Source organism: Hyperolius riggenbachi, chromosome 3 (genome assembly GCF_040937935.1).
Source record: "Hyperolius riggenbachi isolate aHypRig1 chromosome 3, aHypRig1.pri, whole genome shotgun sequence".
NCBI classification, from domain to species: Eukaryota; Metazoa; Chordata; class Amphibia; order Anura; family Hyperoliidae; genus Hyperolius; species Hyperolius riggenbachi.
This window is the reverse complement of record NC_090648.1, coordinates 169,139,093-169,165,262: the sequence shown is the minus strand read 5'-3', so window position 1 is coordinate 169,165,262 and position 26,170 is coordinate 169,139,093. Positions and strand designations below refer to the sequence as shown.

The 26,170-nt window shown below is 42.7% G+C and overlaps 1 protein-coding gene across 3 annotated transcripts in view; it reads left to right on the top strand.

The window, feature by feature from the left end:
• LOC137563140 (aminopeptidase N-like) overlaps positions 1–26,170 on the top strand; it is a 155,991-nt gene that overhangs the window by 92,672 nt on the left and 37,149 nt on the right. For all 3 annotated transcript variants that reach the window (XM_068275235.1, XM_068275234.1, XM_068275237.1), the window contains exons 2-8: positions 3,039–3,886; positions 9,573–9,715; positions 16,809–16,933; positions 20,028–20,157; positions 21,514–21,668; positions 23,820–23,933; positions 25,333–25,476. In XM_068275235.1, coding sequence (XP_068131336.1) covers positions 3,267–3,886; positions 9,573–9,715; positions 16,809–16,933; positions 20,028–20,157; positions 21,514–21,668; positions 23,820–23,933; positions 25,333–25,476 — 1,431 coding nt within the window. In that variant the 5' untranslated portion in view covers positions 3,039–3,266. The remainder of the gene's footprint in view (positions 1–3,038; positions 3,887–9,572; positions 9,716–16,808; positions 16,934–20,027; positions 20,158–21,513; positions 21,669–23,819; positions 23,934–25,332; positions 25,477–26,170) is intronic.

Below are 26,170 nucleotides of genomic sequence, written 5' to 3'. Positions count from 1 at the left end.
AAAGGCCAAATAATTCATTTTTCTGTGTATTATAAGTGTGAAATGTGTCATGTAAAAAAGGGTGACTAGATTGTGAGCCCCTCTAAGGGACAGTTAGTGACAAGACAATATACTCTGTACATTGCTGCGTAATATGTCGGTGCTATATAAATACTTAAATAAATAAAAAAAAAAGGGTGAAAAATGAAAAAAATAATATTTTCTGCATTCATGCCTAATTTTTCCTCATAAAATGACTATAAAATAAAATAGTTTTGGGAGAAAAATATTACCTAAAGAAAGCATAGATTATACTGAAAAAACAAGACATATATCACTAAGATGGTATAAGTAATTAAAAAGTTAAAGCTGTATCAAAATGACAGCTTAACTACTTTGGCCTCCTGGACGTACTAGCCACGCCCAGGAGGCCATGTGCGCTGCCGCGCGCCCCCGCGGCCGATCGTGCGCGTGCACACATACTCCTGGCCCGCGGTTCGCTAGCCAGGCAATCAGTGAATTGGGCTATGGTGCCCGATCACTGATTGCTCTCCCCCCGAGAAAAACCGTCAGCTTCGCACGGAAGCTGACATTTTTCTGTTCCTATTTCCCCCGACGTCACTCTAAGCGTCCGTGTTATGCTTAGAGTGACATCATTGTAAACAAACTCATGGCTGCCATCTTGTGGCCAAAAAGCTAACTGCATGAAAATGCAAAAAAAAATTAAAAAATAGACCAATATGTCCTAAAAAAAATTGATTTGCATCCCATCCTCACAAAAATACCCACATAAAATGTTTAATAAAAAACAAAAAACATTACAATTAAAAAAAAAAAACACATAAATATTTACCTAAGGGTCTAAACTTTTTAAATATCTAGGTAAACATGAAATATTTATATATTTTTTTAATTATAAGCTTGTAAATTGTGATGGATGCAAAACGGAAAAAATGCACTTTTAATTCCAAGTAAAATATTGTCGCCATACATTGTGATAGGGACATAATTTAAACCAGGGGTGCCCACACTTTTTCGGCTCGCGAGCTACTTTAAAATTCGCCGAGGCCAGGAGATCTACCAATGTTTCAAATGCACCCCCCCCCCCGGAAATGTAGTTAGGTATAGGTCCCTTCAGTATAGGTTAGCCGGGTATAGGTCCCTTCAGTATAGATTAGCCGGGTATATGTGCCTTCAGTATAGATTAGCCGGGTATATGTGCCTTCAGTATAGGTTAGCTGGGTATAGGTCCCTTCAGTATAGGTTAGCCGGGTATAGGTCCCTTCAGTATAGGTTAGCTGGGTATAGGTCCCTTCAGTATAGGTTAGCCGGGTATAGGTCCCTTCAGTATAGGTTACCTGGGTATAGGTCCCTTCAGTATAGGTTAGCTGGGTATAGGTCCCTTCAGTATAGGTTAGCCGGGTATAGGTCCCTTCAGTATAGGTTACCTGGGTATAGGGCCGGTGTCTTCCCGCGGTGGCGTCCAGATCTTCAGGCCTGGCTCCGGTGGGCAGCGTGAGTGGAGTCGGAACTCTGAAGTTTTCCGCCTCTCCTCCCCTGATTGGCTGCGCGCCTCTCCTCCCCTGATTGGCTGCGCGCCGCGCCTCTCCTTTCCTGATTGGCTGCGCGCCTCTCCTCCCCTGATTGGCCAGGCTCTCTCCTCCCCTCCCCTGATTGGCCAGGCTCTCTCCTCCCCTCCCCGATTGGCCAGGCTCTCTCCTCCTCTCCGCTGATTGGCCAGGCTCTCTCCTCCAGCGGCCAGCAGCAGAAACTGTGTTATACAGCTGCTGGCTGCTAAATTCAATGGGACGCGGCCAAGAGGCCGCGATCTACCGATCAGGCGGTCGCGGTCTACCGGTAGATCGCGATCGACCTACTGGGCACCCCTGATTTAAATGGTGTAATAACCGTGAGAAATGGGCACATACAATACGTGAGTTTTAATTGTGGAGGCATGTATTATTTTAAAACTATAATGGCCGAAAACTGAGAAATAATGCATTTTTTCCGTTTTTTCCTTATTCTTCCTGTTAAAATGCATTTACAGTAAAGTGGCTCTTAGCAAAATGTACCCCCCCAAAGAAAGCCTAATTGGTGGCGGAAAAAACGAGACATAGATCAGTTCATTGTGATAAGTAGTGATAAAGTTATAGGCTAATGAATGGGAGGTGAACATTGCTCGGATGCATAAAGTGAAAACGACTAAAGGCTGAAGTGGTTAAGTGTCAAAAATGTCAGGAACCTTAAAGGACAACCGAGGTCACATGTGACATGATGAGATAGACATGTGTATGTACCGTGCCAGAATTTTGTTCTGGCCACACCCCCTTTTGCACCTCCCTTTCCTTAATAACTTATTTAAATGTCCTAACTAGAGGCGATGTGCCTGGATATATGTATTTTTTTTCTATATACAGTGCCAGGCACACAAATACTGTAACTAGGCTGTGTTCTATTTTTTTATTCTCTGCCTGAAAAAGTTGAACATCAGGTACGCAGGTGACAGTTTCTGTCAGGGTGAGGGCTGGGTCAGACTATAGCATAACCCTCACTGATAAGTAAATACAGCCATAAAACACTTTCCTGTCAGTAAATGGCTTCTGAGAGGTAAAAAGGAAAGAAATAAAAAGGGTCAATAATTCATAGATTTGAGCTTTGGCATACTTCAATAAAGCTGTCATAGAGCAGAGACAATGAAACAGTAAAAGCTTAAAACCTAGATTTATATATAAAATAAAACTGTGAGATATCTAAAAAAGGTCATTTTTAAGAGACTGAGGATATATACAGTTGTTTTTATCATCAGTTTATTTTCACCTCGGATGTCCTTTAAGGGGTAAAAACCATAACACGAACCAGTTAATAAAAACACTACTGCACATAGACACTAAATTTGAGTAGGCCTCTGTTATATTTTTTCAGAAAAAAAATATTAGTAAATATAAATATTATGAAGCATGTTTTAAGTATATACACAAACACGGTATAAGAGTTTTGTTTCTTAACAAAAAAAATTACTTTCGTGAAGAATATGAAACTTTCTTTTTCTTTCCTCCAAGGTGTACTCCTCACATCAGCTATATATTATCAGACTGGCCTGTCAATGTGTAGAGGAAGAGCTGATGATTTCAAAAGATAATTCATCAGATTTACTTGTAACCTTTGCTCCAGCAAGTTAATATTTTACCCATTAACTGTACTGCAGTCCAACTCCCGACCCTGATTAGTAGAAGATATAAAGGGCAGCACCTCTGTCCCCTGCTCCTGTGGCATCTTCTCCCGGCACCATGGCAAAGGGCTTCTATGTTAGCAAGCTCGTTGCCTTTATCAGCATCTTTTTTACTATAGCTGCAGTGGCCACAATCATTGCACTTGCTGTAGTCTATTCGAATGAGAAAAACAATAATAAAGTAGAAAATGGAGGATCTACCACAACTGGCACTACAACTGGTTCCTCAGCATCTTCTGCTACAACAACTGGTACGACAACTGCCACCACTACACAAGCATCAAATGAAGTCTGGGATCAATACCGCCTGCCAAAGACTCTGACGCCCACACACTATGAGGTTGACCTCAGACCTATTTTAGAAGAGAACAAGGATGGACTCTACGTTTTTCACGGGAAAAGCATTACCCACTTCAAATGTGAAACTCCCACCAAACTTGTTATTATTCACAGCAACAAACTTAATTATTCAGAGACAGTGCTTAAGGATTCTGCAGATGGGACAATCCCTATAACTAAAAGAGATATAGTAGAGAAAACCAATTACCTAGTGCTGCATCTTAATGCCAGTCTGGTACAAGGAGCGACGTACACCCTTCATACGGTGTTTGTTGGAGAACTGGCTGATGACCTGGCTGGATTTTACCGCAGTGAATATGTGGAAGATGGTGTGAAGAAGTAAGTGATTAGGATTATATAAACATTGTCCCAGGCAGGCAGCCGCATTAAAACCTTTCCAAATCATCTGTAATGCTGAGAATACACAATGAGTTTTTTCAGCAGACTTACTAGCCGATCGATTTTCTGATTGTTTTTCTAACCGATTTCCTTCACTTCTATGAGAAAATTGATCAGAAAAACGATTGAAATCAGATCAGACCTGTCGGAAATTATCTATCGAGCCATCTATCTGCCAAAAAAAGTCATGGTGTATTCCCAGCATAACTGACAGCATAAAGGTAGCCAAACATCGATAGATTGCCACCCCACGTCAGTGCTAGTCGTAATGGAGAAAGCTACGCTTACGGATCATTACGCGTAATTTTACGCTATTACGCATTACGAAATTACGCTTACGGCATAGACATTCAATTTCGGTACATGTCTGTAATTACGCATAGCACTTACGCAATTACGCGTAAGTATACCGTAATTCAGGTAATTACGTTATAGGCTTACGCGTAAAATCCTACTAGCAATTAATGCGTAAGGTCATGCTGCCAAGCGGAAAAGTTGACGCATGGATCAATGTTAGGTAGCCGCCGACTTTAAGGGTTAATAGCAAAGCCCCCTTAAGTGCTAAGAGCCTCAAATTTGGAGAATATATTAAGGAGATCAGAAGGAATAAGAGGGAAAAATTTTTTTTCAAAAAGACCTTATAGTTTTTGAGAAAATCGATGTTAAAGTTTCAAAGGAAAAATATATACATTTAAAAACCCGCCGACTTTAACGGTTAATAGCAAAGCCTGCTTAAAATTTAGGAACACCAAATTCACAGGGTATATTAAGGGGATCAGTGGGAATAAGAGGAAATTTTTTTTTTCAAAAAGACCTTATAGTTTTTGAGAAAAACGATTTTTAAGTTTCAAGGGCGAAAATGTCTTTTAAATGCGGAAAATGTCATTTTATTTTGCACATGTAACAATAGTGTTTTATTTTCATAGATTCCCCAAAGTGGGAAGAGTTTTACTTACTTCGTTCTGAGTGTGGGAAATATAAAAAAAAAAACGACGTGGGGTCCCCCCTCCCAGACCTCTTTAACCCCTTGTCCCCCATGCAGACTGGGATAGCCAGAATGCGGAGCACCGGCCGCGTGGGGCTCCGCACCCTGACTATACCAGCCCGCATGGTCCATGGATTGGGGGGTCTCGGAAGTGGAGGGGCAGCCAAGCTTTCCCCTCCCCCTCCGAGCTCTTGTCCAATCCAAGGACAAGGGGCTCTTCTCCACCTCCGATGGGCGGTGGAGGTGGAGGCCGCGATTTCCTGGGGAGGGGTTCATGGTGGCATCTGGGAGTCCCCTTTAAAAAGGGGTCCCCTAGATGCCCACCCCCCTCCCAGGAGAAATGAGTATAGAGGTACTTGTACCCCTTACCCATTTCCTTTAAGAGTTAAAAGTAAATAAACACACAAACACATAGAAAAAGTATTTTAATTGAACAAAAAACATAACCACGAAAAAAGTCCTTTAATATTCTTAATTAACCATTAATACTTACCTGTCCCTTTAAAAGCCAGTTCCCACGCAATATCCTCGGAAATATACTAATCAGTTACAATGTAACAAAGTTATTACAATGTAACAACTTTGTTACTTTGTAACACCACCGCACCCGACGTCACTCGCCGCTCACCGCATACACGCTAGTCCCCGCCGGCTCCCGCCGTCCACTCCGCCCACACCTGTCACTCATATACATGCTGGCACCCATGGGTGCCAGCATGTATATAGGTGACATGTGGGAGAGGCGGGGAGGGCAGCGGAGCCGGCGGGGACTTAGCGTCCCTTCACCCGACAGAGCTCTGAGCTATATTAGCTCAGAGCTCTCGAAAGCATCTTTGTATTTGGGCTCCAAGGAGCCCCATTGGTCCTTAGCAGACCAATGGGGTTCCTTCAAATCAGAAGGAACCCCATTGGTCTGCTAAGGACCAATGGGGCTCCTTGGAGCCCAAATACAAAGATGCTTAGAGAGCTCTGAGCTATATAGCTCAGAGCTCTGTCGGGTGAAGGACGCTAAGTCCCCGCCAGCTCTCGCTGCCCTCCCCGCCTCTCCCACATGTCACCTATATACATGCTGGCACCCATGGGTGCCAGCATGTATATGAGTGACAGGTGTGGGCGGAGTGGACGGCGGGAGCCGGCGGGGACTAGCGTGTATGCGGCGGCCGGCGGGTGAGCGGCGAGTGACGTCGGGTGCGGTGGTGTTACAAAGTAACAAAGTTGTTACATTGTAATAACTTTGTTACATTGTAACTGATTAGTATATTTACGAGGATATTGCGTGGGAACTGGCTTTTAAAGGGACAGGTAATTATTAATGGTTAATTAAGAATATTAAAGGACTTTTTTCGTGGTTATGTTTTTTGTTCAATTAAAATACTTTTTCTATGTGTTTGTGTGTTTATTTACTTTTAACTCTTAAAGGAAATGGGTAAGGGGTACAAGTACCTCTATACTCATTTCTCCTGGGAGGGGGACTCCCAGATGCCACCATGAACCCCTCCCCAGGAAATCGCGGCCTCCACCTCCACCGCCCATCGGAGGTGGAGAAGAGCCCCTTGTCCTTGGATTGGACAAGGGCTCGGAGGGGGAGGGGAAAGCTTGGCTGCCCCTCCCCTTCTGAGGCCCCCCAATCCATGGACCATGCGGGCTGGTATAGTCAGGGTGCGGAGCCCCACGCGGCCGGTGCTCCGCATTCTGGCTATCCCAGTCTGCATGGGGGACAAGGGGTTAAAGAGGTCTGGGAGGGGGGACCCCACGTCGTTTTTTTTTTATATTTCCCACACTCAGAACGAAGTAAGTAAAACTCTTCCCACTTGGGGGAATCTATGAAAATAAAACACTATTGTTACCTGTGCAAAAAAAAATGACATTTTCCGCATTTAAAAGACATTTTCGCCCTTGAAACTTAAAAATCGATTTTCTCAAAAACTATAAGGTCTTTTTAAAAAAAAAATTTTCCTCTTATTCCCACTGATCCCCTTAATATACCCTGTGAATTTGGTGTTCCTAAATTTTAAGCAGGCTTTGCTATTAACCGTTAAAGTCGGCGGGTTTTTAAATGTATATATTTTTCCTTTGAAACTTTAACATCGATTTTCTCAAAAACTATAAGGTCTTTTTGCAAAAAAAATTTTCCCTCTTATTCCTTCTGATCTCCTTAATATATTCTCCAAATTTGAGGCTCTTAGCACTTAAGGGGGCTTTGCTATTAACCCTTAAAGTCGGCGGCTTTTTTATATTATACGGGAGCGTAATATTACGCGATTACGGCAGACTGTGTAATTTCAATGGGAGTTTACTGTCTTACGCGTAATTTGTTACGCGTAAAACGTAACCCTACGGTCTACGCGTAATTAATTACGCGTAATACCGTAACCTTACACGTAACGCTTACGGTGCATTTGTAGTGAATTATGGTGCGTAATTACGCTAATGCGTCATTTCGGCCCAGCACTGCCCCACGTGACAAACACATTAATCCCTCTCTGATCTGAATCTGATCAGAGAGGGATCTATTATTTCCACACACTGCGCATACATTTGTCAATAGACTTCAGCATGAAATCAATTGAAAATCTATGAAACCGCAGCATTGCACTGGTCGACCTACTGCCACTCCTGTCCTGCCCCAAATCGACAGCGATTTTTTTTGTCCGTTCAGATCAATAATTGTGTTCACCTTTTCACTGGAAATTGCTCAAAATGACCAGAAATGTCAAAGAATGTATGGCTACCAATTATTATTTATTAGATTTATATAGCGCCAACATATTACGCAGCGCTGTACAATAAATAGGATTACAGACAATGATAACAATACAGGTAATAGACAATAGATACAACAATACAGGTAATAGTAATAAGATACAAAACACAATGCAGATAGTAGTACAATGCCAGATCATAAACTGGATTGGTAGTGGTAAAAATTACAAGTTCCAAATTCTGGGTAAAGTGCACACAGGTGCTTCCATAAAGGCAAAGGGGGCCCCAAAGCCTGTAGGGGCACCCGAGCCTGTAGGGGGCCCCCAAGATGCATCCCCCTCCCTTCCAGCTACAGTGACCCCATACGTGTCTGCAGGGAATGAGGAAGAGGGGTGCTGTGGAGAGAAGTCTGGAGTATAGAGCATGGTGCTGCCTCCTGCGTCCTGTCTGGATAAGGCAAGACCCCAATGTATGTACACTCTGAATTTGTAAGGGAAAGGAGGAGGGGAATAATGGGGTCCCCAACAATGCTTTTGGGGACATATGATGGAACCTAATGATTTTGTGTGGCCGGGAGTGTGGTAGGATGGGCACTGGGAGTTGCTAGGGGGGTCCCAAAGATACATTTGTCCTGGGGCCCCATTGTAGCTAGAACCAGCCTTGATTCCTGTTGTAATATTCTGTGATTTGCTTTGCAACTCCATAATATGCTGTATAGAGGGGATTTACTACATGTTGGGAACAGTTTTTTCACTTTTTAAACATTTATCCATTTGCACAAAAAAAATAAAAAGAGGAATTTCTCCAGCACACACACATGAGCATTCAGTTCAGATATACCATTTTATAGGTTCATGAGTAACTCTTGCATTCTACCTACGTTATATCACTGTTTTGACTGCATGATCATAATGCATAACATATCTAAATCTGTTCTGCAGGGATATTAGTATTTTTTGTTACCAGATCAGTATCAAACTTGGATCCTCCTATGCAAGGCAACAGGATCTGTTCACATCTGTCTGTTTGGTGGGGATCCATTTATTCAGTTCCAGTGAGCAGAACTAAAGGCTCTGAGGGACACAATAATTGCGGATACGGGTACAGATTGTCAGTGCTGCAGATAGAAGCCTATGAGAATGGACACTGTTCGTTTTTTTTAGGTTGGTCGTTGCTTGTGTTTCTGCACTTTTTTACTCACCAGTCTTTTGTCACCTTGGGTCCACTGCCACCTGAAAGTGGAAGCAGCGGTGGTGGAATCAAATGTGACAGACGCAGGTTGACCAGATAGGTGGTGGCAGCAGCGGACTGGATGCATAACGATACATATGTGAGACAAAGGCACATGCAGGATGATTCACTAAAAAGCAGTAAACCTATCGCACACAAGCATCGCGGGATAAAAGTAGAGTGCACACATTATGTGTGGTCCTATCCGCGTAGCGTGTGCTCTGAAGTTACGCACAATCGTTCTAATTGGCCTGTGACAATGTTGTAGCGTGACCGCAATACTTCACTAGAGTGGCTGCTACTATGTTAATTTATGTAGTAATGGACACGCTAGTGAGTCGCACTATAACACTATATTAAGGCTTTAAATTGGTTAAGCACTTCTAACCTAATGCTGGGTACACACGTTGCGATTTCCCGCTCGATCCGGGATCGATTTGATTATTTTAGACATGTTCAATTCAGTTTAGTTTGATACAGCCGTCGATTTTGCATACTTATCATGCAAAATCGATGGCTGTATCGAACGAAACCGAATCGAACATGCCGGAAATAATCAATCGATCCTGCTCGATCCCACGGATTGAGCGGGAAATCGCAACGTGTGTACCCAGCATAATAGATCACATATGAATCTTCTGGTATGTGTCAGTTTATTAGAGACAACATTAGTGGATGATATTCTGGTTAATGTGTTTCCATTCACAGGATCATTGCCACCACCCAAATGCAAGCGCCCGATGCAAGGAAGGCATTCCCATGCTTTGACGAGCCAGCATTGAAAGCAACTTTTAGCATCACAATCAGACACAAGCCAGACTATGTGGCACTTTCCAATATGAACCCCATCAGTAAGTCCTCAAATGCTTTGTTGTTATGTTCACTGGTATGCCAATATAGTACAGATAATAGATATTAAACACATACGCTACAGGGGTTATTTAAAAAAAAAAAAATCAGTATGTGTGTGAATACTGCAGCTACATAAACACAGGGGATAAATGTTGCCCGAAAGGATCTTTTGATAGTTACATAGTTACATAGTTATTTTGGTTGAAAAAAGACATACGTCCATCGAGTTCAACCAGTATAAAGTACAACACCAGCCTGCTCCCTCACATATCCCTGTTGATCCAGAGGAAGGCGAAAAAACCCTTACAAGGCATGGTCCAATTAGCCCCTAAAGGGAAAAATTCCTTCCCGACTCCAGATGGCAATCAGATAAAATCCCTGGATCAACATCATTAGGCATTACCTAGTAATTGTAGCCATGGATGTCTTTCAACTCAAGGAAAGCATCTAAGCCCCCTTTAAATGCAGGTATAGAGTTTGCCATAACGACTTCCTGTGGCAATGCATTCCACATCTTAATCACTCTTACTGTAAAGAACCCTTTCCTAAATAAATGGCTAAAACGTTTTTCCTCCATGCGCAGATCATGTCCTCTAGTCCTTTGAGAAGGCCTAGGGACAAAAAGCTCATCCGCCAAGGTATTATATTGCCCTCTGATGTATTTATACATGTTAATTAGATCCCCTCTAAGGCGTCTTTTCTCTAGACTAAATAAACCCAGTTTATCTAACCTTTCTCGATAAGTGAGACCTTCCATCCCACGCATCAATTTTGTTGCTCGTCTCTGCACCTGCTCTAAAACTGCAATATCTTTTTTGTAATGTGGTGCCCAGAACTGAATTCCATATTCCAGATGTGGCCTTACTAGAGAGTTAAACAGGGGCAATATTATGCTAGCATCTCGAGTTTTTATTTCCCTTTTAATGCATCCCAAAATTTTGTTAGCTTTAGCTGCAGCTGCTTGGCATTGAGTACGATTATTTAACTTGTTGTCAATGAGTACTCCTAAGTCCTTCTCCAAGTTTGATGTCCCCAACTGTATCCCATTTATTTTGTATGGTGCTAGACCATTAGTACGTCCAAAATGCATGACCTTACATTTGTCAACATTGAATTTCATCTACCATGTATGTGCCCATATAGCCATCCTATCCAGATCCTGTTGCAATATGACACTATCTTCCTGAGAGTTAATGATTCTGCACAATTTTGTATCATCTGCAAAAATAGCAACATTGCTCACTACTGCATCTACTAGGTCATTAATAAATAAATTGAAGAGCACTGGACCCAGAACAGACCCCTGTGGGACCCCACTGCTAACAGTCTCCCATTTTGAGTATGATCCATTGACCACAACTCTTTGCTTTCTGTCCATTAGCCAGTTCCCTATCCATGAACACAGACTCTTCCCCAGTCCTTGCATCCTCAACTTTTGCACCAGACTTTTGTGGGGAACAGTGTCGAAGGCCTTTGCAAAGTCCAAGTATATCACATCTACAGCATTCCCAATATCCATATTAGCATTCACTACCTCATAAAAGCTGAGCATGTTAGTCAAACAGGACCTGTCTTTAGTAAACCCATGTTGATGCTGAGAAATAAGATTATTTTCTACTATGAAGTCATGTATAGTATCTCTTAGTAACCCCTCAAATAGTTTGCATACAACTGATGTTAAACTTACAGGTCTATAATTTCCTGGATCAGATTTTTTGCCCTTCTTAAATAATGGGAAAACGTGGGCTGTACGCCAATCCACTGGGACTCTGCCAGTTGCAAGAGAGTCACAAAAGATAAGATAAAGGGGTTTATCTATAACTGAACTTAATTCCCTTAGGACCCGAGGATGTATGCCATCCGGGCCAGGTGCCTTGTCTATTTTTAATTTATTTAGTCTTGCCTTCACTTCTTCCTGCGTTAAGTATTTAATATTACAGTTAGAAGATTGAGACTCTTCCGCCTCTGTAGTTTGCAACAGTGCTGTTTCTTTTGTGAAGACAGAAGCAAAGAAAGCATTTAATAACTCTGCCTTACCTTGGTCATCCACCATTGAGTTCCCATCCTCATCCTTTAGGAGTCCTATACAGTCAACCTTTCTTTTTTTAGAGTTAATGTACTTGTAAAACTTTTTTGGGTTAGATTTGATATCCTTAGCGATTTGTTTTTCAGCTTCAATCTTTGCCTGCCTAATTTCTTTTTTACAATTTTTATTGCACTCCTTATAATTGCTTAGTGCAGCCTCTGTCCCCTCCTGTTTTAAGACCTTATAGGCATTCTTTTTCCTCTTCATTTTATCTTTAACCTTTCTATTCATCCATAGAGGCCTTTTTTTATTCCTAGACATTTTGTTTCCATATGGGATATACATACTACAGTATTGATTGAGTATAAGTTTAAAAGCTTGCCATTTCCCTTCAGTGTCTTCCCCTTGTAGTACATTATCCCAGTTCACCAAACTTAGTGCCTGCCTAATTTGAGTGAACTTTGCTTTTCTAAAGTTCATAGTTTTAGTGGTCCCGCTGCCCCGTGGCCTATCAGTCACCAGCTCAAACGTTATCATGTTGTGATCACTATTTCCCAAATGTTCTTGAACCTGCACATTTGATACATTATCTGGTCTATTAGAAATGATCAGATCCAGTAACGCATTCCCCCTAGTTGGTTCAGTTACCATTTGAGTCAAGTAATTGTCCTGTAGTGCTGCCAGAAATCTGCTGCTTTTACCAGAATGGGTAGCCTCAATACTCCAGTCAATGTCTGGAAAGTTGAAGTCGCCCATAATTATGACCTCATTTTTACCTGCAGCTTTTTCAATCTGCTGTAGTAATCGCAGTTCTGCAGCTTCATTAATAAGAGGTGGCCTGTAGCATACCCCAATAAGCAATTGGCAACTTTTATTTCCACCATGAATATTTACCCAAACGGACTCCACATCTTCGCAATCTTCCTCCATCTCATTGTTGAGGACAGCTGTAAGAGAATTCTTAACAAAGAGACAAACCCCTCCACCTTTTTTCCCTGTTCTATCCCTCCTAAACACATTGTATCCTTTTAAATTAGCTATCCAGTCATGGCTTTCATCCATCCATGTCTCGGTTATTCCCACAATGTCATAGCCTTTGTCATTCAGAATGAACTCTAGTTCGTCTATTTTATTTGCAAGGCTCCGAGCATTGGTTACCATGCACTTTATATTTTTACCACCACATTTACCAATTTTGTTTACATAAAATTGGCTACTTGAATTTTTACCAACCTCCTTAATCTTTACACTGTCCCCACCCCCCTCTCCACCCTCCATAATGATAGGTTCCCACTGTCTTTTTACCTCATCTTGTCTATGTATTGAGACTTTATCCTCCCGCCCTAGGCAAGTACCAACTTTGGGCCCACCCTTGATGGCCAGCTGGCTTTGTTTTGTAAGATTTGGTGGGGGCTAGTGTCAACCAGGCCCCTAGTCTCTCTTCAGGCCCTAGGCACCTGCCTAGTTTTGCCTCGTGGATGATTGGTTGGGCCCAAACTTGAGAGGTGGATGCAATGAAGTTGTTACATTCGTCTGAATAAACATTTCAAGAAAAATAGCAAATCATTTCATGTATTTTCCACAGATAGACTACTTTAAAGGAAACCTAAACAAGGATATGGATTTTTTCTTTTAAAATAATACCAGTTGACTGACTCTCCTGCTGATCCTGTGCCTCTAATACTTTTAGCCACAACCCTTCAACAAGCATGCAGATCAGGTGCTCTGACTGAAGTCAGACTGGATTAGCTCCATGCTTGTTTCATGTGTGATTCAGCCACTACTGCAGCCAAAGAGATCAGCAGGACTGACAAGCAACTGGTATTGTTTAAATGGAAACATCCATATCCCTCTCAGTTAAAGGAAGCATCAATCAAATAATGCTGCCCCAAGATATACTTACCTGGGGCTTCCTCCAGCCCTTGCAGCCGCCGGTGCACAGGCCGACTTCCTCTACTCCGCCTGTGGAAGCACCGCTGTCATTCAAGTCCACGTTGTCCGCAGTGTACTGCACAGGCGCTGTAGTTTTGCACCTGCGCAGTACACCGCGGACAAGGTGGGCTTGATTGACAGCGGCGCTTCCACAAGCGCACTAGAGACGACCTCGAAGTTGACCTCTGCACCGGCTGCGAGCGGAGATGCTGCATGGAACCTGTCTGCTGCAAGGGGCTGGAGAAAGCCCCGGGTAAATATATCATAGGGCAGCATTATTTGATTGATGTTTCCTTTAACCATTTCTGCCGCCTGGACGTGGTGCTCACGTCCAGGCGGCTGCTCTGCTGCGGTGCCGCGTCCCCGTGCAGTCCCTCGGTAGCCCTGGGATCAGTGAATGGGAACATGGTTCCCGATCACCGATCCGTGTCCCCAGCAGAAAAACTGAAGCGCTCTTACAAGAGGCTTCAGTCTTTCTGCAAATACAATTTTCCGCGTCCTCCTTGTGCTTCCGGTTAGCGAGAAGCACAAGGAGAGAAAGAAACCTCAAGGTAGCCATCTTGTGGCCAAATAGTAAAACTACATCTACATATTTTTTACATTACAATGTACACATATTATAACATTAAAAATTAACTGTTTATTTCCCACACCAAAATATTACCCAAATACAATTTTTAATGGAAAAAAAAAATTACAATTAAAAAAAAACAAAACATAAATAGTTACCTAAGGGTCTGAACTTTTTAAATATGCATTTGAAGGGGGTATACTACGAACATTTTTTAAATTATAAGCTTGTAAATAGTGATGGACGCAAAACGGAAAAAATGCACCTTTATTCCCAAATAAAAATATTGGCACCATACATTGTGATAGGGACAAAATTTAAATGGTGTCATTACCGAGACAAACAGGCAAATAAAATACATAGGTTTTAATTATGGTAGCGTGGATTATTTTAAAGCTATAATGGACGAAAACTGAAAAATTATGATTTTTTTCTTATTAATCCTGTTCAAATGCATTTATAAAAAAATAATTCTTAGCAAAATGTACACCCAAAGAAAGCCTAATTAGTGGCGGAAAAAACAAGATATAGATCAATACATTGTTTTAAGAAGTGATAAAGTTATTAGCGAATGAATGTGAGGTGAAAATTGCTCTGATGCATAAGGTGAAAAATCCCCGCGGGCTGAAATGGTTCCCTTTAACACTAACATGTTGTGCTGGACAATATAATCGCATAGCAAACACAAAGCGATTATATTGTAATTGAACGTTCACATTAGCTACACCAGAATACATTGGAATAATGTGAGACATGCTGTGCAATGAAGCATACTTTGTATGTACTATATTGGCATGTTATTGACCCTCCCTATATGTAGCATAATCAAGCTGCAGCTGATCCTGATTACAAGGTTTAACAGATTTATTATTATTATTATTCTTTAGTATTTATATAGCGCCAACATCTTTGCAGCAGAGTATATTGGCTTGTCACGTAACTGTCCCTCCAAAGGGGGTCACAGTCTAATCCCCCCTACCATAGTCATATGTCTATGTATGTATCGTGCAGTGTATGTATCCTAGTCTAGGGCCAATTTAGGGGAAAGCCAATTAACTTATCTGTATGTTATTGGGATGTGGGAAGAAACCCATGCAGACACGGGGAGAACATACAAACTCCATACAGATAGTGCTGGGATTGGAACCAGGAACTCAGCACTGCAAGGTGAGAGCGCTATCCAATACACCACCATGCTACCCTCAATGATCAACATTCAAGCTGTGTACACACATCAGAAATAAATCTTTGGTAAACAAGGAGCTAATCTGTTGCATGGGTTTGGCAGGAAGGTTTGAATAACGGATTGTTCTATTGATGCTGTACACATGCAAATGATCAGTTCATGAAAGAAATGCTTTTGTGATCCATTCACTTCCTTCTTCTACACCCATTGTGCACATAAGGGTTAAGAGATATATGACCCTCTCATACACACCTTGTGGAAAGGACAGCTGCGGGGATCAATTTGACAGATTAAGGAACAAACAGTTTTAGTCATCATCTTTTTAGGTTGGCAAATACATTTTTAAGATTTTTTGCTGATCGGCCAATGGGCATTTGTTTCTAAAGACTTGTATTGCACGTGTGTATGCAACTTTAGTCATTGCCATAGTGTCACATAGGGATGCTCATTCGGATTCCGCGGAAATGCAATGGGTAATACAAGTGCGGTAGGCGGATTTTCGCAGATTTCCGCCAGAAATCGCAGAAATTTCTGCTGACTTTAACATCGATTTTCTCAAAAACTATAAGGTCTTTTTGAAAAGTTTTGCATCTTGTTCACAAGATTCTGTTTAATAAACCATGAAATTTTGGTGTGTCTAGCTCTTATGGAGGCTTTGCTATTAACCGCTAAAGTCGGTGGATTTTTACTGTAATGTAAAATGCAGAAAATCCGCATTATCCGATATGCGGTAATTTTAAGCCAATCAGAAGACTCGGAATGAATAAAATAAATCAGAGAATGGGGATTTAGGTGGAAATTTCCACATTCTCTGATTGGCTTATTCATTCTGAGTCTTCTGATTGGCTTAAAATTACCGCATATCGGATAATGCGGATTTTCTGCATTTTACATTACAGTTAAAATCCGCCAAATTTAGCGGTTAATAGCAAAGCCCCCATAAGACCTAGAAACACCAAATTGTCAGGGTTTATTAAGCAGAATCTTGTGAACAAAAAAAAAGTTTTCAAAAAGACCTTATCGTTTTTGAGAAAATCGATGTTGAAGTCGGTGGAAATGTCTGCTATTTCTGGCGGAAATCCACATCGGAATGCGGAAATTGGTAGCGGAAAGCGTAATCAGTAGCAGTAGCGGTAATTGGCAATGGCGGAATGCGGATTTTCCACGGAATCGGAAATTGGCATTTCCGACCATCCCTAGTGTCACATGGCCCTTTGTAATGTTTTTTTTTTTTTTAAAGACTAATTTTTCATTTTAACAATAATAACATTGATTGTGATTGCTTTTATATAATGAATATCTTGAAACTTGAAAACTAAAAAGTCTCTTAAAGCTGGTGTTACCCATTTTCTGATTAATCTTTTTGGCTCTTTATAGGTGTTAGCACTGAACAATATGATGGTCAGACGTGGACTGTTACAGTATTTGATAAGACTCCAAAGATGTCAACGTACCTGGTGGCCTTCATAGTCTCTCAGTTCAGCTCAGTTGGTGGCGAAAAGGTAAGTGCAAATCACTAATGGCGTGTGTTGAGGCCCATACCCACCTTGCAATTCTTACGACGATTTTCCAGAAGACCAGCAATTTTTTTAGCGACAAGCAGTCGTTTCCGCAGTCTCGTGACGTGGGTACAAGTACATAATCACATGAATGTCGTTTGGCATCGTGCAGTGATAACGACCATCATGGCGGATCAGATCTTTAAAGTAAACCTGATATGGGCTTATTAAAAGATTTTATACTTACCCGGGGATTCCTCCAACCCCATGAGCGGCGATGCGCCCCTCGCCCTCCTCCCGAGTGCCTCTGTTCGCCTGGTATCGGTCCCAGTAACTGGCTGGCGCGACTGAGACAGATTACTGTAAAGGTAAGTATAAAATCTTTTAGTAAGCCCATCTCAGGTACACTTTAAAATCCCTGACAACTCTCGTAAAGTACCGCGATCACCAGGGGCGAACTGACCATTAGGGCACTCGGGCACGGACCGAGGGCCCGTGGTCAGGGGGGGCCCGCCACCCGCAAGAGAGCCCTGAGCAGGAGGGGAGACAGCCAGTGAAGGAGGGCGATGGGCATAGCAGCGGAGAAGGGGGGAAGTTTCCACCCCCCCTTCTCTCACCTTGGGCCCCCCCTTCCTGGCTCTCCCCTCCGTAATCTGCAAAGTGCAAACAGCTTGAAGCGGCTAACAGCGGGCGGAGATTTACCGCTGTTCAGCCATTGGAGGGATCGCTGATCTGTGTGCAGCTAGTGTGGGCTTGAGAAGCCCAGACTAGCGGCACACAGATCAGCGATCCCTCCGGTGGCTGAACAGCGGTAAGTTTCCGCCCGCTGTTAGCCGCTTCCAGCTGTTTGCACTTTGCAGATTACGGAGGGGAGAGCCAGGAAGGGGGGGCCCAAGGTGAGAGAAGGGGGGGTGGAAACTTCCCCCCTTCTCCGCTGCTATGCAAATCGCCCTCCTTCACTGGCTGTCTCCCCTCCTGAAGACACTACAAGCCTGGCTGCATATACTGGGGGCACTTACAGACCTGGCTATACTGGGGAGACCTATACACCTGGCTGCATATACTGGGGGCACCTATACACCTGGCTGCATATACTGGGGGCACCTATACACCTGGCTGCATATACTGGGGGCACCTATACACCTGGCTGCATATACTGGGGGCACCTATACACCTGGCTGCATATACTGGGGGCACCTATACACCTGGCTGCATATACTGGGGAGACCTATACACCTGGTTGCATATACTGGGGAGACCTATACACCTGGCTGCATATACTGGGGGCACCTATACACCTGGCTGCATATACTGGGGGCACCTATACACCTGGCTGCATATACTGGGGGCACCTATACACCTGGCTGCATATACTGGGGAGACCTATACACCTGGCTACATATACTGGGGGCACCTATACACCTGGCTGCATATACTGGGGGCACCTATATACCTGGCTGCATATACTGGGGGCACCTATACACCTGGCTGCATATACTGGGGAGACCTATACACCTGGCTGCATATACTGGGGGCACCTATACACCTGGCTGCATATACTGGGGGCACTTATACACCTGACTACATATACTGGGGGCTCTTATAGACCTAGCTACATATACTAGGGGCACCTATAGACCTGGCTGTATATACTGGGGGCACCTATAGACCTGACTGTATATACTGGGGACACCTATAGACCTGGCTATACTGGGGACACCTATAGACCTGGCTATACTGGGGACACCTATACACCTGGCTACATATACTGGGGACACCTAAAGACTTGGCTATCTATACAGGAGACACCTATAGACCTGGCTATCTGTACTGGGGACACCTATAGGCCTGGCTACCTATTCTGGAAACACCTGTAGACCTGGCTACCTATACTGGGGAAACTTATAGACCTGGCTATCTTAACTGGGGACATCTATAGACCTGGCTATCTTAAATGGGGACATCTATAGACCTGGTTATCTATTCTGGGGACACCTGTAGATTAGGCTACTTATACTGGGGACACCTATAGACCTGGATACCTGCACTGGGAAAACCTATAGACCTGGATACTTCCACTGGGGATACCTTTTGACCTGGTTACCTATACTGGGGGCACCTATTTTGGGGGAACTGCTGCCAGATTAACTATTTTTGGGAAACTGCTGCTGCCAGATTAAGTGTACTTTGAGAAACAGCTGCCAGATTATGTGTATTTTTGTGGAACCGCTGCCAGATTGTGTATAATGGGGGAACTGCTGCTTCCAGATTCTGTGTATTTTGGGGGAACCACTGCTGCTACATGTATTTTTGGTGATCCGCTGCCAAATTATATGTATTTGGGGGAACCGCTGCTGCCAGATAACGTCTATTTTGGGGGAACGACTGCCATATTATCTGTATTTTGGAGGAACCTCTGCCAAATTGCATGGATTTTTGGTGAAATGCTGTCAGATTACATGTATTTTGGGGGGAAGCACTATGGCAGAGTTCAAACTTCCCCGGCAGACCTTTTACACCACTGCTAAGGTCATGTATATTTTGCCCCACCCATGACCACGCCCACATTCTGTTGCGTGACCACACCCATTTTTGGCGCGACGCGCTACGCGCGGCGCAGGGGTTTTTGTCAGTGTACAATATAACATATTTACTGTTGTCAATAAATTATTATATCTTAGTCTTTAAAAATATAACGTGAAAGGTGGGAAACACTGGGATGGGGGCCCCATATTCTCCTATTGCCCGGGGGCCCCATGAGTTGTCAGTCCGCCCCTGGCGATCACTTAAAGTGTAGTTCACGCCCGCTGAGTGCCACCGCATGACGTTGCACATACCTGCCACCAGAGAGATGGATCAGGGATCGCTCATCGTCAGGGAGACGTCGCTGGATCCATCTTCCTGCGTCGCAAGGTATGTAGCATTAGAATCACGTCGCAAGTGACACCTAAAAAGTGAGCAAAAACACATCATCAAAATAACATTTTCAAATCATTCTCTTACCATTTGTCTTTTACAACAGTACAGTAAGAAAAATTGTATACAGAGATGTCTTCTTTAGTTTGAAGTGATGTATATTTCCATTGCTGTTTTCTAGGCTAAAATATGGGGTCGAAAAAAAGCCATTGAAGATGAGAATCAAGGAGATTATGCTCTGAGTGTCACATTGCCCATTCTGGATTTTTTTGAGGATTACTATAATGTTACCTATCCTCTCCCGAAATCAGGTGCGTGGTTGTTGACTTGCTTGAGTACTTGGTTTAATTGTACAATATATTGGCCCGTATGCAATTCACATTTTCCTTAGTTTTCTCCTAGGTAATATTTTCACAACTTATCACTAAATTGCATTTTAAGCCACCAGCAAGCAAGAAAATACTCAAAATAATTTTGACAGCACAATTTCACCTACTTTTTGATACTTTTTTAATTGCTGAGCGCTGAAAAGCTATTTTAAAGAGAAGGTAAAAAGTTATCTCCTAGGAGAAAACTTAGGAGAAAAAGGGCCTGATGCAATTCACGTTTTCTCCTAAAATTTCTCCTAGGAGATAATTTTTCCTCTTCAACTTAAATAACTTGTCAGCACTTTGCAATGACGGTTTCACTCGTGCGATGGGCAATCGTAAGGGAGCATTACTCAGGCGAAAGCCTGAGCGATGCTCCCACATCCTGGGTAATAAGGAGTGAGGTTTTATGCTGTGCTGCTGTCCTTCAGCACCACAGCACTGCTGCCTTGCTCCACCTGCAGATTCACTCCCCCAATATTCACTGCCGTCTTCCCCCGCTGCATCTGGGGGTCACTTTTAATAAGGAGACCCCCATATCTCCCCATTGGCCTGTTCGAGCTGCACTGATCCCCTCTGCAGCTGAGCCAGGCACCCCCGAGCAATTTACCTGCAGTGCCAACGAACATCCACCACCCCTCACAGCAACTCCTGTTCTGTGGCCTTTAAAAAAAATAAAAAGTGTCTTACCTGGGGCTTCTACTGGCCCCCTGCAGCTATCAAGTCCCACACCGTCACTGAAGCCCCCTCTGTTCATTGCCGCAGGTCACCTGGCAATTATTGCCTAACTAGACGAATAGCACTGCGGCTGCGCGGCCGTTACAGTCATCACGGCGGCTGCTACGCATCATCAGCCGGCGTGACAGTCCTGCGCATGCGTGATTTTCTAACTTTGAACCACGCATGCGCATGTCACTGGTAATGAAGTCTGCAGCGATTGTGAGGGGAGCCAGGGGGACGTAGGGGGAATTTGCAGCCTACTGGAGGTGGGCTGGAGGAAGCCCCAGGTAAGTACTAATTTTATTTATTTTTACTGCTCATGGCCCCTTTAACTAACTAGATTGTTAGTTAGATTAGATTGTTTCAGATTAGTGATTCAGATGCTACTGCAACCTAAGAGATAAGTAGGACAACCAGGCAACTGGAATTATTGAAAAGGAAATAAATATAGCATCCTCCATATCCCTCTCTCTTCAGGTGTACTTTAGAAGAACACTGAAACATATTTTGCAGTCAATCTGGAACGATGGTTATCAAATGCTTGTGCTATATTATGTAATGGTATCTCTTTTCCTACAGACCAGGTCGCCCTGCCTGATTTCGGTGCTGGGGCCATGGAGAACTGGGGGCTGGTGACATACAGAGAAACTGCTCTTCTCTGGGACTCCAGGGAGTCTTCTATAGGAAACAAGGAGAGGGTGGTCACAGTGATAGCTCATGAACTTGCTCATCAGGTACTTATTTGTATGTTTCTCAGCCATAACTTGCAACGCCTTAGGCTGTGTGCACACTTGCTAAAATATTGTCCGTTTTCCATCAAACAACGCAAAGAGCTGCACATGCAATGTATTGCTATGAGCTGCCCGTGAAAAAAAATGCTGTATTCAACTTTTTTCACTATTAGAGGCAAAAAATGTTTATATTATACCGAAATTGTGATTCACTGCACACTCCTTTTTGTGTGCACTTTGTCTTGCATTCACCACTTGTCCCGCCGCTTGTCCCACTGCTCTGGGCCCCTTCCACAGCCTGGAGGCCAGCAGAGGCATGGCTTTCCTTGGGCTGCAACAGGCCAATTCTGCCTGGCAACAGGGAGAATTTTCATTGGTCCAGCATGAACCAATGAGAATTCTCTCTGTTGCTGAGGATTCCCATTGATCTGTTGCAGCCCCATGGAGAATCCCCATGCCTCTGATGGCCTTTGGGCTCTTCAGAATATAATGAGCGTCAGTGATGGATAGCAGGGCACTCGAGTACATCACAACAGCGACAGGATGCAGCTGAAAGGGGCGATGCGGATCTGGCGACTAGCCTAGTGAGAGTGGACAGTGTCCGTTCTCATAGGCTTGCATTGGACACGTTTTCCCGTCCAGTCCGGGAAAAAGTGTAAAATCCGGACTCTCCATGACGTTTTCGATCCATGCCACACAGATCCGTGTGCAATCTGTATTTTTGCACAAGTGGAAGCAGGAAAAAAGGGCGCATATGGCTAATGGACAAAAAGGGTAATGCAAAATATCGGCTATTGGGTGCCAGAGAAGAAATTTGGGTCCCCAAGAAATAGCGGTTGCAGGAATCGTGATAACAAAACTTTTTGTTTGCACAATAAGGTTTATGAGAAATATCGTTTACAAATTCGTTTTGACTTTCAGTTTACTTTATTGCTTTTAAATTTCGCTTTCAGGAGTGTAATAAGTACATTTTTGTTTTCACTTATTTTATCGTTTTCATAAGTATAATGCTTAAATATCGTTTTAAAGCTTTTTGAATTACAAATATATCGCTTTTGGTATTAACCTTGTTTTCATACTTATAATGCGTAAATTATAGCGTTCAGAATTATTATCTTACTAATATATCGCTTTTAATATTACCTTTTTTTAAGATTTTTAATGCGTACGTGATTGTAAGGCTATTTATTCTATTACAGTATTTTACGGTATCCTCTATAAACAAAAACTTGTGTCCCTGCGTGTGCTGTCTCTGTGTAGCTGGGTAAGTGCTTTTTGCTACTGCTCGTGACCCAGCCTCACAGAAACAGGAAGGTTAGGGTTAGACACCACCAGGGGGTTTTAGGGTTAGGCACCACCAGGGAGGTTTTAGGGTTAGGCACCACCAAGGGTGTTTTAGGGTTAGGCACCACCAAGGGTGTTTTAGGGTTAGGCACCACCAGGGGGGTTTAGGGTTAGGCCCCATTAAGGGGGTTTTAGGGTTAGGCACCACCAGCGGTGTCTAGGGGTTAGGTATAGGTACAGGGAAAGTTCTGTAACTATGCTTATTACCACCGGGGGGGAGGGGTCTAGGGTCTAGGGATAGGTATAGGGAGAGTTCTGTGTGAGAGTACAGTTAGGTATAGTTTCAGTAAAATACCTGTAATATTTACAATTGTATTCCTATTACTACTACTTGCGTAATACAAGTGTAAATATTGTTTTTTGTTATAGATGGTATTTTGCCATTTCATTACCGTTCATTCAACATATTTAGCACTTGATTTTCGTTTATACTATAGAAACAAAAAATATTGTTTTATATAAAATTGTATAATTTTGTCTATATCCTGTGCCCTTTTTTCCAGACGTCCTTTTTGCATATACGCGAAGCAGGTCCTATTTTTACCATAGGATCCGCTTCCTGCGTTTTTGCAGAGCTTTAAAAACATATCCCACTAATATGTTTTTAAAACAAGTGTGAACCGGCACTAATTCCCCCACCCTGCAGGCATATAACAAAAGAGGGAGTACAAGGAAAATGGAAAAAGGAGGCAGCAAAACACACAAAACGTGTCCAACTCCAGCATAATCCACTTTTTTTCTTTGTGAAGATATACAGTATGTTATTCTCTGTATTATCCTTTGGTAAAAGCTAATCTGTTTTTGTTTTAGTGGTTTGGGAATCTTGTGACAATACGATGGTGGAATGATCTGTGGCTGAATGAAGGCTTTGCCTCTTATGTGGAATATCTGGGAGCAGACTGGGCTGAGCCCACATGGAACATTGTAAGTGCAAGCTTTTTTTGTCTGTTTGTACAGGAAGTGCTTAACGCGACTTTACCTCTCTATGCACATGCACGCTGCACTGCTAACGCAACAATCTAGAAAGATTTTTAGGGTGCAGTTGAATTAAATTCAATGATGCGCTGAGCGGTACCGCTTGGCAACGCACTGCAGAATCTGCATCGCCTCTGTGTCAATCAAAGCACTTCTGTTGTAGCGCATTGCACCGTGGATAGTGTGGTCAGTCTTAAAGAGACTAACAGCCATTGCGATAGTGGGACAGTACCCCAATGCAACCCGTCAAGACATGTGTGAAAGGAACCTTAAATGTAACTATATTTCAAAGTTATCAATACAATAATGAAGCGGACAATATGGGTGCCACTAAAGACTGTCATGTCACTTGCAGCTTGTAAAAAACTGATTTATAAAATGACAACATGAGTACAATTCCCATAGACTGCTAGCAGGTGCCACCAGTCTATGGTGGACATCCCCTACGCAAAAACGCGCATATAATGCAAAACAGTGCAAAACACGATTGTGTTGCCTGTCCAACACATGCATTCACACTACAATCATTAGTGATTGTTTAGTGTAACAATTTAGGAACTTTACAGACAGGCTACTTGGCTATCTACAGAGCGTCCTGTATGATTCAATCATGGGAATGGGGATGACAAGATAAAGGTACCAAATACAAGATCTTCAACAGAATAGCAAAAGTGGCTGGGCGAGCAGGACCCAGCACAGCGGATTGCCAACAATATTGTCAATAACATCTTGAGACACCTGTACTGATTTGTCAGCATGTGTAGTTAACTTTCCATCCCATTTCTAGTTTGTCAGAATGATAGAGAGGAACTTTTACCCTGGATTGAACTTCATTCCAACCAATAGCCGATACTCCCTTTTCCACAAGAAATGGTTTCCTTTTCTCAAATAGATCATGAGGGACATTGGTAGGGCTAATACTGTGGTGAAACCCCTCCCACAGAGTGATGTCATGACCTTGGCACTGACAGTTTGCTCTTTGTGAACCTTGTTGCATTGTGGGAAATAAGGCTATTTCCATCTGCCAAGCAAGCAGTATCTCCCTAAATGAATATTCTGCAGAGATCTCCTGGCAGGACTGAAGATGTGGTCTGGTCACCTGTGATAAATTTCAGAATGTAAATCGGGTTAAGGAAATATTTTACAATGGGCAAACAACGACAAAATAATCTATAAATGAATATTGTAAAAAAAAACAAAGAAAAAAAAACCCAACAAATTTTATTTACTACCTTATTTTCACTACCGTTCTTCTTAAGGGATGTGTATTATTGGTTGGATATTTTTACACGGCTAGGTTTGAGCTTCTTGCAATCGCCTTACTTGCCTTGCTATCTCCCTCTTTTAGAAAGACCTGATTGTACTGTATGATGTACACAGAGTGATGGCAGTTGATGCCTTGGTCTCTTCTCATCCACTGACAACAAATGAAGCTGATGTGAACACGCCAGCACAGATCAGTGAACTCTTTGATTCTATTGCCTATAGCAAGGTAAGTGCTTTTGTTCTGTGCAGCATATTCTGATCAAATATTACAATCCAAAAGTGATTTTTATACTTCTCTATAATAACCTGAGCATGGCTGTAATTGCATTAAATAAGTCAATAGTGTAAGCACAAATATAGGTACTATGTAGAAAGGATCAGAGGCGCCAACAGGATAAAATCAAGCAATAAAATGGTTAAAATTGCTTAGGAGGCAGTGGTGGACTTATCCTCCTGCAAGCAGACATATGAAACTGTTTATTCAAACAAAAATTAATTTATTGGCATACTCCAGGGGTGTTGCAATGCGTTTCACAGGATTAGACCTGCTTCTTCAGGCAATAAAAATGGGAGCACACAACAGTATTAGGTCCGGGTAACACCTGGCGCCAGGTGTAACCCGGACCTAATACTGTTGTGTGCTCCTATTTTTATTTTTTATTCTTGACCAGATCATTTCAATGTTTCCAGCGAGTAAATTAGTTCAGGTGTTAAAAATGAGTTAATTACCCTGCCTTGTGCAGCTAGTTACTCCTACAGGAAAAAACTCATAGCAACAGTATTCTAAAAGAAGAGCAATTTCAGCTTACTGTCAGTTGTGAAAATTCTTAGCCGAAATGGAAAGATCTTTTTTGAATCGCAAATATTTCCTATATGGAAATTTTAGGATAAACGTAATCATGCTTTAAAGAGGACTCCCT